This window comes from Dasypus novemcinctus, chromosome 1 (assembly GCF_030445035.2).
Source record: "Dasypus novemcinctus isolate mDasNov1 chromosome 1, mDasNov1.1.hap2, whole genome shotgun sequence".
NCBI lineage: Eukaryota > Metazoa > Chordata > Mammalia > Cingulata > Dasypodidae > Dasypus > Dasypus novemcinctus.
This window is the reverse complement of record NC_080673.1, coordinates 167,014,784-167,028,030: the sequence shown is the minus strand read 5'-3', so window position 1 is coordinate 167,028,030 and position 13,247 is coordinate 167,014,784. Positions and strand designations below refer to the sequence as shown.

Below are 13,247 nucleotides of genomic sequence, written 5' to 3'. Positions count from 1 at the left end.
ATAATTTTTATTTTTTAGGAGGTACCAGGGAATGAACCCGGGACCTCATACATGGGAAGCAGGTGCTCAACCACTGAGCTATATCTGTTCCCCTTGCCCATTTTTCAATTGGGTTACTTTTTTTAACTTTATTTTGTACATTTAATAACTGAAAATATAAACAATAATTTAAAAAGAAAAACAGTTGAATAAAAATACATTTCTCAATTAAATGTACTAGATACATATAAGTTTTTTGTTTTGAATCATACAATATGTTACACAATATATTTGGTTCATAGTAACTCAATCATATAGTATTTGTCCTTTTGTGTCTGGCTTGCTTCATTCAACATGATGTCCTCCAGGTTCATCCATGTGGTCATATGCTTTACACCTTCATTTCTTCTTACAGCTGCATAATATTCCATCGTGCATATACACCACAGTTTGTTTATCCTTCATCAGTTGATGGACACCTGGGTTGACAACTACCTTTTGAGTCTTTTCTATGTGCCAACTATTAAACTGCTGTGTGTGTATGTATTCTCTTACCTAACCTTTAAATCCCCATTTTATAGGCAAGGAAATTGAGGTTTAGGAGGTTACCTAACTTGCCCAGGTTACTCAATCTGTCTGCTTCCTGACATCCATGTTTTAAGAACTCATAATACCATACTACTACCTGTATTCTAGAAAGGCAATGATTTGGAAATGGACAAGGGATGGTACCAGACAAAAGGGCCCAAACCATGAGTGGGCAAAGTTCACAGGCTATGAATCTCAAACTCTGTCCTTCTTTAAACAAGACTTTGGTAAAGGCTCAGGGATGATAAAAAGGAAAAAGACACAGAGGGTAAAATAAACACAGCAACACATCGTCAGCTGTGTCCCCTATGGAGCCACCTACTTTTCCAGGTTCTACCTCCACCTTCACATAGCAGAGACAGCCCTTCTTTTCCTTACCACTTTTTTCAAAATTTCAGAAAAGACAGACCCTCGGAAAGATAAGACTTCCCTCTTCCCCTATATAAGACCTCACCTGCAAGTTCTTTCTTCATCTGTGGACTCATCTGATCCCCAGTGACAGACATTGTAAATGTCCACCCCCGTCCTGGGACTACACTCCTATTCCCAGGAGCAAGACCTCTCACCTAATTAGGAAAAGAGGTTGTGTGAGCAAGCAAGTCTGGGTCTCATGCTCACCCCCACTGTCCAGCAGAAAGACAGTTTCTCCTGCACCACATGGACTAAGAATGTGGATGTGTGGTTTTCCAAGAAAAATCAGGGTGCTTTTTGGAATAAAATGCTCAATCAGAGAATATATGAATAGATGCTGCAAAAGAAAAAAAGAAGAAAAAAAGAAGAAAAAAAGCCTCTACTGAGCGACTGACAAAATGAAAGATGAAAGTAGGGGAGCAGGTGTAGCTCAGTTGGTGGAGCACCTGCTTCCCATCTATGAGGTCCCAGGTTCAGTCCCAGGTGCCTCCTAAAAAAAAAACAAACAAACAAAAACCCACATTATAGTAGATCTTATTTCGGGGAGTGGTGTATGTAGCTCAGTGGTTGCATGCCTGCTTCCCATATACGAGGTCCCAAGTTCAATTCCTGGTTCCTCCTAAAAAAAAATTTTTTTTTTTAAGCAACACTCTGGCTCTGGTTTCTGAACAGAAGTTGGCACTTAATATTATTGAGACTCCCTTGTATGTGACACATTGCTTCTCTCTTGTGGCTTTCAGAATTCTCTCTTTATTTTGACTTTTGACAGATGGTTAATAACACAGAATGATGTGAGTCTGTTTGGGTTTATTCTGTTGGGAGTTCATTGGGCATCTTGGATGTGTATATTTATGACTTTTGTTAAATTTGGGAAGTTTTCAGCCATTATTTCTTTGAATAAACTCTCTGCTCCTTTCTTTCTTCTCCTTCTGCAATTCCACAATGCATATATTGGGATACCTAATGTATCCCACAAGTTCTTCAGGCTCTGTTCTTCTTTTTTTCATTCTATCTTCTTTCTGCTCCTCTGACTGGATAATTTCCATTGCCTTATGTTCAGGTTCACTGATTCTTTCTTCTGCTAGTGCCAAATCTGCTCTTGAACCCTTTTAGAGAAATCTTCATTTCTATTACTATGGTCTTCGGCTATGTTTGGCTCCTTTTCATAATTTTTATCTCTATATTGAAATTCTTTGTGTTCATCTACTGTTTTCTTGATTACCTTTAGTTCTTCATCATGTTTTCTTTTAGCTCTTTGAGCATATTTAGGACCATTTGTTTGAAGTCTTTTTCTGGAATGCCCCAGGTCTGGTCCTCTTCACTGATAGTTTCTAATAGTTTATTCTCCTCTGCCTCAGCCATCACTTCCTGTTCCTTTATATGTTTTTTGTCTTACATTTTTATATTTTAATATGTTATTGCTGGAATTTAAACTCTAAGGCATCTGTTTCTTAATGTTGTACCAAGCTAGTGTAATGACAAAGCTTTCCTTTAATGCCATGAGCAAACAACAACAAAAAGAAACATCTTTCCCAGTCTTTTCATATTGACCTGTACAAATGCTCTCCTTCAGATGTTAACAATACAAGGAGTTTAAAGAATAGCTTCCGGCCAAAGGGTAGGCAACTCCTTGGTCCTTTCTGCCCATGTGTCTTGTCTTAGGCATGCCTGTTCGGCCCTAGGAATTGCCCCATTTTTGTAGATAGAAAAGGCCCCTCTTCCCTAGAAAACAGTTTCCTCATGGTGCCAGGCAAGCACTACAGTGTTTATTTTACTCCCAGCAATCCCTTGTCCCAGGCAGCATAAATTGACTGCTCTCCACCGCATTCTGTAGTATACCTCTGCAAGCAGCTTTCTATATGCAGAACAAGTTCTGGGACAGCAAGTCCCTCAGACCACCACCAGACATACTGGGCCAGACACACACGCTCCCAGTATGTGTATGAGAGTTACTCTGCTCCCTCCAGAACTGGGACCAGGGATCTGCTCTGGATCACAGGCCACTCGGCAAGAAAGGGGTGGCACCAGAGAGGGTGCCCTGAGATCTTACACCTTTTAGGTAGCTTTTGTCTTGCCTTGGCACTTGTGCTGGTGCTGCAGTCCTTTAACTGTTTTCTGGAGCTTTGAGAAAGATGTTTCTGCCAGTTCATGCTAGTTGCTCAAAGCTTCTGTGGGGGATGGAGACCTGAAGCTTCTCACTTTGCCATTGTGGTCCATGTGGAGCCTCCTCCCCTAGCATCTTAGCATTCTTTTCTCCTCAAACTTTATGTTTTGAAAAATTTCAAACTAGCACAATAAAAACTCATATTCCTTTCATTAAGATTGACAAGTTGTTAACATGCTGCCACATTCAGTGTGTTATAATTCATTATTGTCATTATTTCATCATTATTTTTGATGCTTGAATTGTCATAAACATGGCCAATGGGACCCTTTCTAGCTACTCTTGTGTCTTTTTCACATTTCCCTTTCTGTTTTTAAGCACTTCCTTATTTTCTGGGACAAGATGTCCCAGGATCATCTTATTCTTTTCCTGTCTCAAATCTGGAAAAGTGATTTGTTCAATGAACCCAGGATGCTCTTAGTGGGGAATAGTATTTACAACCAAGCCCTGGGAGCTAGGGTTGGGATCAGTGCGTATCATCTTTAAAGAGATTTCAGAGCAAATTAATCACACCCACCTGCTGCCTAGGACTAATGTTTTCTGGAGGTTTTAAAAAGTTAGATGGACTTTGAAAAAAAATCTCAATCTTGCTTTGCCTGGTGGCAAGATTGCCTTTTGTAAACAACCTTTCAATACCATCAAGCTCTGAACCTTCAAAACACTGAAACTGGCCTTTAGGCTAGGAGAATTTTACTCAAATAATTATTATATACAGATTCAACTTCATACTTACATGATCAATATTCTCTCAGCTTAATGTTCTAGATAACTGCTTGGCAGATGGCAAGTGGGTAGTGATATGGTTTTCTAATTAGACTCTGAAAGATGACACATGAGAAAACAATTAGAGGGAAAATATTTACCAAAGGTTATTATTTTTTTCCTGATGCACTTAAATTCAGTCATGGGAGGAAAAAAAATCTTTAAAACAAGCATAGAACTTTTACTTTCTGTTATTAACCTCTAATTTGGAAAATGTTTTTCTTAAGCTCTTCTCTGTTTTAGTTTAGACTCAAGGGCCTCACAGGCTATTATTCTATTATTGCAACTGGAGGAAATGAAACCTCAGTCATGACTACCCTATGTTTACAGGGAGTTTTGTTTTTTGTTTTTTTAACAAATCAATTTTATTGATACATATTAATAAAGCACACACTTCATCCAAAGTGTAAAATCAGTGGTATTTGGTATGGTCACATAGATGTGCATTCATCACTTCAATCATTATTAGAACATTTTCATTATTTTGATAATAAACAACAAACAGACAAATGAACTATAGGGTGTTTTAAAGTTGACAGCACTTTCCCAGAGTCACTGAGTCCTCACAGCATACTTGTAAGGTGGATGTGACTGTTCCATCAATATATAGTTGCCAAGCCAGCATCTCAAAGGGACAGAATTAGGACAGGAGTCCAGACCTCTGGGCCCTCCAAGCAGACCAAGACCCTGTCCTTAGTGGAGGGACAGCGAGTGAGACACAATCATATCTGCGAGTCAACATTGTGAGTTTCTGGAGGTATTTTATTTCCCAAATGTCTTAGGTTTTTAGAGCTACTGTAATAAATATCACAGAGTGGATGGCTAGAAACAAGAAAAATCTATTGTCTCACAATTACTGGAGGCTATTAGCCCAATATCAAGAAGTCGCCAGGGCCATGCTCCACCTGACGCCCATAGGGGAGAATCCTCCCCTGCCTCTTCTAGCTTCTGGTGTTTGCCAGAAATCCTTGGTTCTCCTTGACTTGTAGATGAATCACTCCAACTGCCTCCTCCATCTTCTCATGGCCATCTCCCCAGTGTCTGTCTGTGTGTCCAAATTTTTCCTTCTTTGAAGGACACCAGTCATACTGGATTAAGGGTCCACTCCAATCCAGTTTGGCCTCATCTAACTAATCACATCTTCAAAGACCGTATTTCTAAATAAGGTCCCATTTACAGGAGCAGCAGGTAGGACTTGAATATATCTTTTTTGGGGGACACAATTTAATCCTTTATACCAAGTATGTTGCACATAGAGAGGGTTCAGTATTCTGTTGGATGAATAAATGCTATGTTCTCACAGACTCATTTTCCAAGCAAATGTGATATCACTTGGATTTTTCAAATGGAAGGAGCTTGAGAAGGGAGTTGCATTCAGCAATTGACAAGGAATCATTTCTTCCCCGTCCCACTGGACTTTTTTTTTTTTAACTTTTTAAAATTGAAGTTTATCATTCATACCCACTGGCCTCTTTTAAGAACTATGCCTGGAGTCAACCAACCTCCTCTAATCCCCTGTGCTTCCCTCAGTTAAATCCTCTACAACTGCAATTTTACCTTTGTCTTCAATTTATGGCAGAGTTTTAGAAGACTCAGCCTCGATGATTTCTTTCCCCTGAGGGTACCAAGCCAATTTCCTGGTGTATTTTTACAGAATCACATGAGACTCCAGTATATAATCTGGGTTTTAAGGACAAGAATTGGAAAAGCTTCCCAGTGACTTCTGAAACACCTTGTTTTTCAAGCCAAGTCCTGGTGTGGTTCCTACCCTATGTTTTCTGGTTTCCATGGGAGATTTCAAAGGCTGGACGGGAGAATAGTGCATCAGGGACTTTTCTCTGACATCAGTAGAAGGCCACAACACACAAGTCACTACGAAGGACATACACATTTATTTTCACTATTGTCAATAAGAAGCAAAATAAGAGTGGGCTGTGTCTGCAAAGAACCTTCATCTGCCAGTCTATGCTTTACCTGAATGTATTTGTTTTTCACAGCCGGAGTCTGTGGCTTCCTCCCCACAGTTTAATGACCCTCACCTGTATGTGTGGAATATCACAGGCAACAGACTGTTGCGCCGAGTGGAAGGGGTGAGGCTGAAAACACGGCGAGCTCAGTGCACAGACTTTATCAGCATCAAAAAACAATTTGAGATGTTGGTGAGAATGAAAGTCACCCACTACAGGTTTGCTCTGGACTGGCCCTCAGTCCTTCCCACCGGCAACCTGTCTACTGTTAATCGACAAGCTCTGAGGTACTACAGGTGTGTAGTCAGTGAGGGGCTGAAGCTTAACATCTCCCCAATGGTCACTTTGTACTATCCGACCCATGCCCACCTAGGTCTCCCTATGCCTTTGCTGCACAGTGGGGGTTGGCTGAACCCATCCACGGCCAAGGCTTTCCAGGACTATGCTGGACTGTGCTTTCAGGAGCTGGGGGACTGGGTGAAACTCTGGATCACCATCAATGAGCCCAACCGGTTGAGTGACATCTACAACCAGACCAGCAATGACACCTACAGGGCAGCTCACAACCTGCTAATTGCCCATGCCCTGGTCTGGCACCTCTACGACCGTCACTACAGGCCTTCCCAGCGTGGGGCTGTGTCGCTGTCCCTGCACTCCGACTGGGCAGAGCCCGCCAACCCCTATGCAGATTCGCACCGTAAAGCCGCTGAGCGGTTCCTCCAGTTCGAGATCGCCTGGTTCGCAGAACCCATCTTCAAGACTGGCGATTACCCCTTGGCCATGAGGGAGTACATCACCTTCAAGAACAGGCAAGGGCTCTCCGGCTCCACACTGCCCCACTTCACCAAGGAGGAGAAGAGGCTGGTCAAGGGCACAGCTGACTTCTACGCCCTGAACCACTTCACCACCAGGCTCGTGATGCACGAGCTCCAGAATGGCAGCCGCTATGACTCTGACAGGGACGTCCAGTTTCTGCAGGACATAACCTGCCTGAGCTCTCCCACCCGGCTAGCTGTAATGCCTTCGGGAGAGCGAAAGGTTCTGCGGTGGATCAGGAAGAACTATGGAGACCTGGATATCTACATCACAGCCAATGGCATTGATGACCAGTCTCTGGAAAATGACGAATTGCGAAAATTCTACTTAGAGAAATACATTCAGGAGGCTTTGAAAGGTGAGGTTTAAGGACCACTTCAAAATTAAGTATGATTCCCAGGTAATATGAAGAATGGAGGGAGAAAGTTCCTTAGTGAGAGGGCCAGATTTGCCCACCTCAAGTCCTGTCAATTGGATTTTGTCCTAAAAACTTGGCTATCGGATTTCTAAAATTTCTCTTCATACGTAAGTTAACACTTGCTCATTATGGAAAATTTGGCAAGTCTAAAAAGGGTAAGAACACAAAAAATTACCTGGAATCTCACTCCTCAAAGCAGCACTGTTGGTATTTCAGATGTTACCGCCAGTGTTCTTGCTAGGTATTTTGAATACAGCTGAGGTCCCACCATAAGTCTTGCACCCAGCTTTTTTCCCTTCATAGCATATTGTTAAGTACGTGTTCCACGCCATTAAGAATTCCCTGTAGGCATTATTTTAATTGTTGCTTAATATCCCATCAGATGGACATATTTTCATATACTTACCATGCTGGCAGTTTTGATATTTAGGTTGTTTCTAATTTTTTGCTACCAAAAATAATAGATAGGTATCTTTGTATATAAATCTGTCTTCATTTTTGATTAGGATTGCCCAATGTGGAGTTATCAGATACAGAGTTATAAACAGCTGTGTAGGAGAGCACTTATCTCACATACCCCTTCCAAGCACTGGCTATTATTTTTTAACAACCTTACCTATTATTTGACAAATACTTATTGAGCATCTAATTTTTTCTTTTAATTAATTCATGAACTAATTTAAAGTCAATTTAAAAATTTTAGCTGGTCTTTTTTAGAGTCAGCAAATAGCTAATATATGTGTGTCAGACGGTGAAACATTCTATGGAGAAAAACAGCAAGGGAAGAGTGCGCCCAAAGGTGGGGTATAAGAAGAGTGTGGTTGCAATTCTAAATAGAGTGGCCAGGAAAGCCTTCAAAGATCTGGAGAAGATGCACCAAACAGTGCAGTTATGTGAGAAGTCTTTTAGGTCAAGAAACACCCTAAGGTGGGAGCACGCTTGGCCTGTATGAGGATCAGGGAAGAGGCCAGAAGTGATGGAACAGAATGTGCAAGGGGAAAAAGATGAGGCCAAGGAGTCCTTACTAGGCCATTGTGAGAAGTGTGGTTCCTACTGATAGGGCACTGGAAGGCTCTAAATAAAAGGATAACATGGCATGTTCTGAAAGAATCACTGACTGCTATTTTGTGAATACACCATACAGGAGCAAAAACAAAAACGGGAGACATGCTGTTGAAAGTACCAGAACTCTGTTGGCTTTTATAAAGGGTATTTATTTGGGGTAAAAGCTTAGTTTCCAGGCCATACAGTCCAACTCAAAGCACCGTAAGAGGTACTTTCTCACCCAAAGTCATTTGCCACACACTGAAGCAAGATGGCAGGTGATGTCTCCAAGGGTTCAGCCTTCCTTCTTCCTCTTAAGGTTCTGTGGTTCATTTCTTCTGATTTCAGCTGTAGGCTGCCATAAAGCTGCCACATGGTGGCTTCTGCTGGTCTCCCCCTTATCTTCCAGGTTTTGTTGCTTACAGCTTCTTGCTTTCCTGGCTTTCTTTCTGCATATTCAACCCATTTATAAAGGACTCCAATAAGGGGATTAAGACCTACCCTAGCTCATTCCTCAACTGAAGTAACCTCATCAAAAGCTCCTACTTACAACAGGTTTACACCCACAGGAATGGATTAGCTTTAAGAACATGATTTTCTGGGATACATACAGTTCCAAACTACCAGAAGTCAGAATTAAGAAGAAATCAGTAAATGACTGAACAGGAGACAGTGCTATAAAAGATAGCTGGAGGAGAGTATGCAACCAAGAGTTTTTCGGATGTTTAAAGATACAAGTCATAGCATATTTATTTGGAAAAGATCCTATAGCGAGGAAAAATGCTTACATGAGAAAAAAAAGAACTGATGGATCACGAAGGGCATGTTTTGAGATTCAAATCAGGCCAAACAGGCAAGATATTTGTTTTGTAACTTTGAACAAAAATGACAAGTACTTTTACCTTCATGGTTCAGCTTTTTAAAATTTGCTTTTTCCCCCCAAGTGTTTTCAGATTATTTATGGATCAAAGTTTTACTTCAAATTTCTTCTTAAACTTACATTATACCAATTTTCATCTTCTTCTTTGCATTGGTCATAAAATAAATGTTAAAAAGCCTCTTAATGAGAATGATCGACTTTTTGATGATCACACTTTAGCTTGTTTCAGTGAAATCTTGACTCTTATTCAAAGATATTTTATAGTCCAACTGTGATTAAATAATGTTTATTTCTGATATTTTTCAGCATACCTGATTGACAAAGTAAAAATCAAAGGCTATTATGCATTCAAATTAACTGAAGAAAAATCTAAACCCAGATTTGGATTCTTCACACCAGACTTCAAACCTAAATCCTCAACACAATTTTACAACAAACTGATTATCAATGGTGGCTTTCCTTCTGAGAACAGTCCTAGATGCAGCCAGACTCAAAAAAACACAGAGTGCATGGCCTGCTTATTTCTTCTGCAGAACAAATCACTGATATTCTTTGGCTGCTGCTTCTCCATCCTAGTCCTACTTTTATCAATAACCATTTTTCATATGCGAAAAAGAAGAAAATTTTGTAAAGCAAATAACTTACAACACATACCATTAAAAAAAGCCCACAAGAAAGTTCTTAGCTAAACTGGTCCTATTTCTGTCTGAGAGACAAAAAAAAAAAAAAAAAAGTTCATGTCAGTTCCATATATACTGGTATTTTAAAGATATAATTGTAAAAAGACAATTTGAGATACTGCAATTAACCAAGGTGATGATAATCAAAGTCTCTGCTCTGTGGTTCAAATAAATTTTCCCTTAATTGTTGACATCAATGAATTCAGTTTTTGGATCTGAAGATTAAAAGCTTCATCAACATATACAGTAAGCTACAAGGATTACTTAATACATTGCTTCATCGGATTGATAAAAAAATAAATAAAAGGGAAGATGTAGCTCAGTGGTTGAGCACCTTCGTCCTATGTACCAGGCCCTGGGTTCAATGCCAGGTACCGCCTAAAAAAGTTACCACTCTTCTTTAAACTGGACAATCAGCAACATCTGTCATTTCTAACAAGGTGCTTTCCTTAGGTCAGGGTGGTTCTCAAATAGAAAGGAAAAACATAAGAGCATAATTAGTGCTTGTCTACAGTCAATTATAGCAGACTTTTTTTTTAAAGATTTATTTTTATTTATTTATTTAATCCCCCCCCCCTTGTCTGTTCTCTGTGTCTATTTGTTGCGTCTTGTTTCTTTGTCTGCTTCTGTTGTCGTCAGCGGCACAGGAAAAATGTGGGCAGCGCCATTCCTGGGGAGGCTGCTCTTTCGCGCTGGGTGGCTCTCCTTTACCGGTGCGCTCCTTGCACGTGGCACCGCACTCCTTGAACGTATCAGCACTGCGCATGGGCCAGCTCCACACGGGTCAAGGAGGCCGCGGGTTTGAAGCGCAGACCTCCCATGTGGTAGACGGATGCCCTAACCACTGGGCCAAGTCTGTTTCCCAGCAGACTCTTAAAACATTAATCCTTTTAGATTTTCTCAACAAGAAAAAAAATTGTCAGGCATTTATAAAATATCCAATTTATGAGATCTCTCCTTTCATTATCAAATCTCTGATTTCTAAGAAAATAACATTTAACTTCCATAGCATATCCTTGAACAATCACAGGATTGTAATTCAGGAGAGCTAGGCCCAAATGTCTGAGGACAGGCAAGTCACTCAACCTCACATTATAGCAAACTTCCCCTTTAGGCAAATTGACACCATTCCTCTCTTAGGTGAAAAGATAAGACTTAGGAAAGCTAAAAGTTCTAAAAAATGCAAAGTTCTATTTATTAGTTTTCAATAGTAGTCAAAGGACCAGATTATTCCATGAGACTTGCTCTCCCCTAGGGAGCTTCACCGGACTGGTACCACACAGACAGGAACCTCTCAACACGAGAATATTCTGGACCTACAACTGTGTCTGCATACAATTCAGAATATGGATGGTCTGAACTGAAACCATTTTTACATAGCACCTAATATTTTAAATCTGAACTTGGAGAATTTGATTTCCTTGAAATAAACTCTGCTTTTATACAGTGTATTCTAAACTTTGGAGGGAGACTCTTGGATAACCATTCTTTCTCCAAGGTAATGTTAAACTTAAGAATTTTTAAGAGTCAAAGGAAAAGTCTTCTGTTCAAAAAGCCATGGTAGGAAACTATCCTAAATTTAGATAGGTGTGATTTCCAGGTCCACTTAACTCATAAGTCAATTGTCTCTTCTGTTTCCATTCCCCAACCCTGAAGTTATTTAGGTATGCTCTGCAAGGAAATTTTGATGTTGTCCCCTTCAGAATTCATTGTTATCAGTCTTAACTATACATAAGTACAATACTGGTTAATTCTATTTTATTAACTATGTGGAAAGAATGCCACTTGAAAAAATTCTAGGCTGTTCCCCACCCCTTTGTGTCACCTGATCCCTAGGTTCCTGGTAATATTCTATAGGTAAAGTGTTGGTTGGGCAACTCACTAACTTTATCTTTTAGCATCCAAAGTCTTTAACAAAGATTTGGAAATAAGACCTTTTCTTCCAATTCTTATAGTATTCTGTACCTGCAACTAAGAGATTATTGTAGTGGTTTTTAAGCCCTCATCATCCAAGAACGCTTAGGTAAATATTTATTCCAACTCATGATTATATTATAATCATCAGGTTTATTCTAAAGTTATTTTAAAAACCGTATAAGGGGGGAAGCGGACTTGGCTCAATGGATAGAGCATCTGTCTACCACGTGAGGTCCGCAGTTCAAAGTCAGGACCTTCTTGACCTGTGTGGAGCTGGCCCACGCACAGTACTGATGCACGCAAGGAGTGCCCTGTCACGCAGGGCTGTCCCCTGCGTAGGGGAGCCCCATGTGCAAGGAGTGCACCCTGTAAGGAGAGCCACCCAGCGCGAAAGTCCAGCCTGCCCAGGAGTGACGCCGCACACATTGCGAGCTGATGCAGCAAGATGATGCAACAGAGAGACAGATTCCCATGCCGCTGACAAGAATACAAGCAGACACAGAACAACATGCAGCGAATGGACACAGAGAACACACAATGGGGGGGAGGGAAGAGAATAAAAATTTTAAAAATAAATAAAAAAACATATAAGGGGAAGCAGATGTGACTCAAGCAATTGGGCTCCTGTCTACCATATAGGTGGTCCAGGGTTTGATACCCAGGGCCCCCTGGTGAAGGCAAGTTGGACCTAAGGCAGCAAGATGATCCAACAAAAAAGAGACACAGAGGAGAGACAGTAAGAAACTCAGCAACACCAGGGAGCTGAGGTGGCACAAGAGTATAATCACCTCTCTCCCACTCCTGAAGGTCCCAGGATCAGTTCCTGGAGCCGCCTAATGAAAATACAAGCAGACACTAGAGAACACACAGTGAATGGACAGAGAGAGCAGATGAGAGAGGGAAAGAAATAAATCTCAAAAAAGAAAGAAAGAAAGAAAATGCGGTTGCAACAGAGTGTGTTTTTGTTTTTTTTTAACATCACTGTATAAGGTTAACTGTTGATGGTTTTGGACAGGTAACCAAATAGATTCGTTTTTCTATGGGAAAAAAATCTATCCTGAAGTTTATTGTTACATTATATATATTGATATATATACAGTATGATCTGGGGAGCAGATGTAGCTCAGTGGTTGAGTGCCTGCTTCCCATGTACAAGGTCCCAGGTTCAATCTCCAGTACCTCCTAAAAAAAAAATCCAAGTAGACTGCATAGAGATTGTTTATATGCAACTAACAATTTGATCAATTTTAAGAACCCTAAAACGTGAATGGATTTCACACTGGAACTGAGCTCCTCTCCTTCTCCAAACTGTAATATCTAGGGCAAGGTATGACACCATCATGAAGTATGACAGAATAAGATATGAAAGGTTTAGCAGTTTTTAGAATTATTTGAGAGGACCTTACATAACAGCGACATGAAGGCTTACTGCATCTAGCTCTGTTCCACTTCAAAGATGTTTTTCCACAAAGTTACTGAAACAGCCTTGTGTGTCACCTGTCACTAGTACTATAATATTCCTCATCTGAAATATTATCCACAAAAACTGAATTCAGGCCATGTTGTCCATTAAGTCTTATCTGTCCTATTTAGGACAGTATTTCTGTATTAAAAAAAAAAA

At 40.4% G+C, this 13,247-nt stretch overlaps 1 protein-coding gene across 1 annotated transcript in view; it reads left to right on the top strand.

Annotated features, from left to right (window-relative positions):
* Window positions 1-12,722, top strand: part of KLB (klotho beta) — a 34,585-nt gene extending 21,863 nt beyond the window's left edge. The window contains exons 4-5 of the mRNA XM_004475457.5: window positions 5,902-7,045; window positions 9,336-12,722. Of these exons, the coding sequence (XP_004475514.2) occupies window positions 5,902-7,045; window positions 9,336-9,718 (1,527 nt within the window). The 3' untranslated portion in view covers window positions 9,719-12,722. The remainder of the gene's footprint in view (window positions 1-5,901; window positions 7,046-9,335) is intronic.
* Window positions 12,723-13,247: the final 525 nt, after the last annotated feature.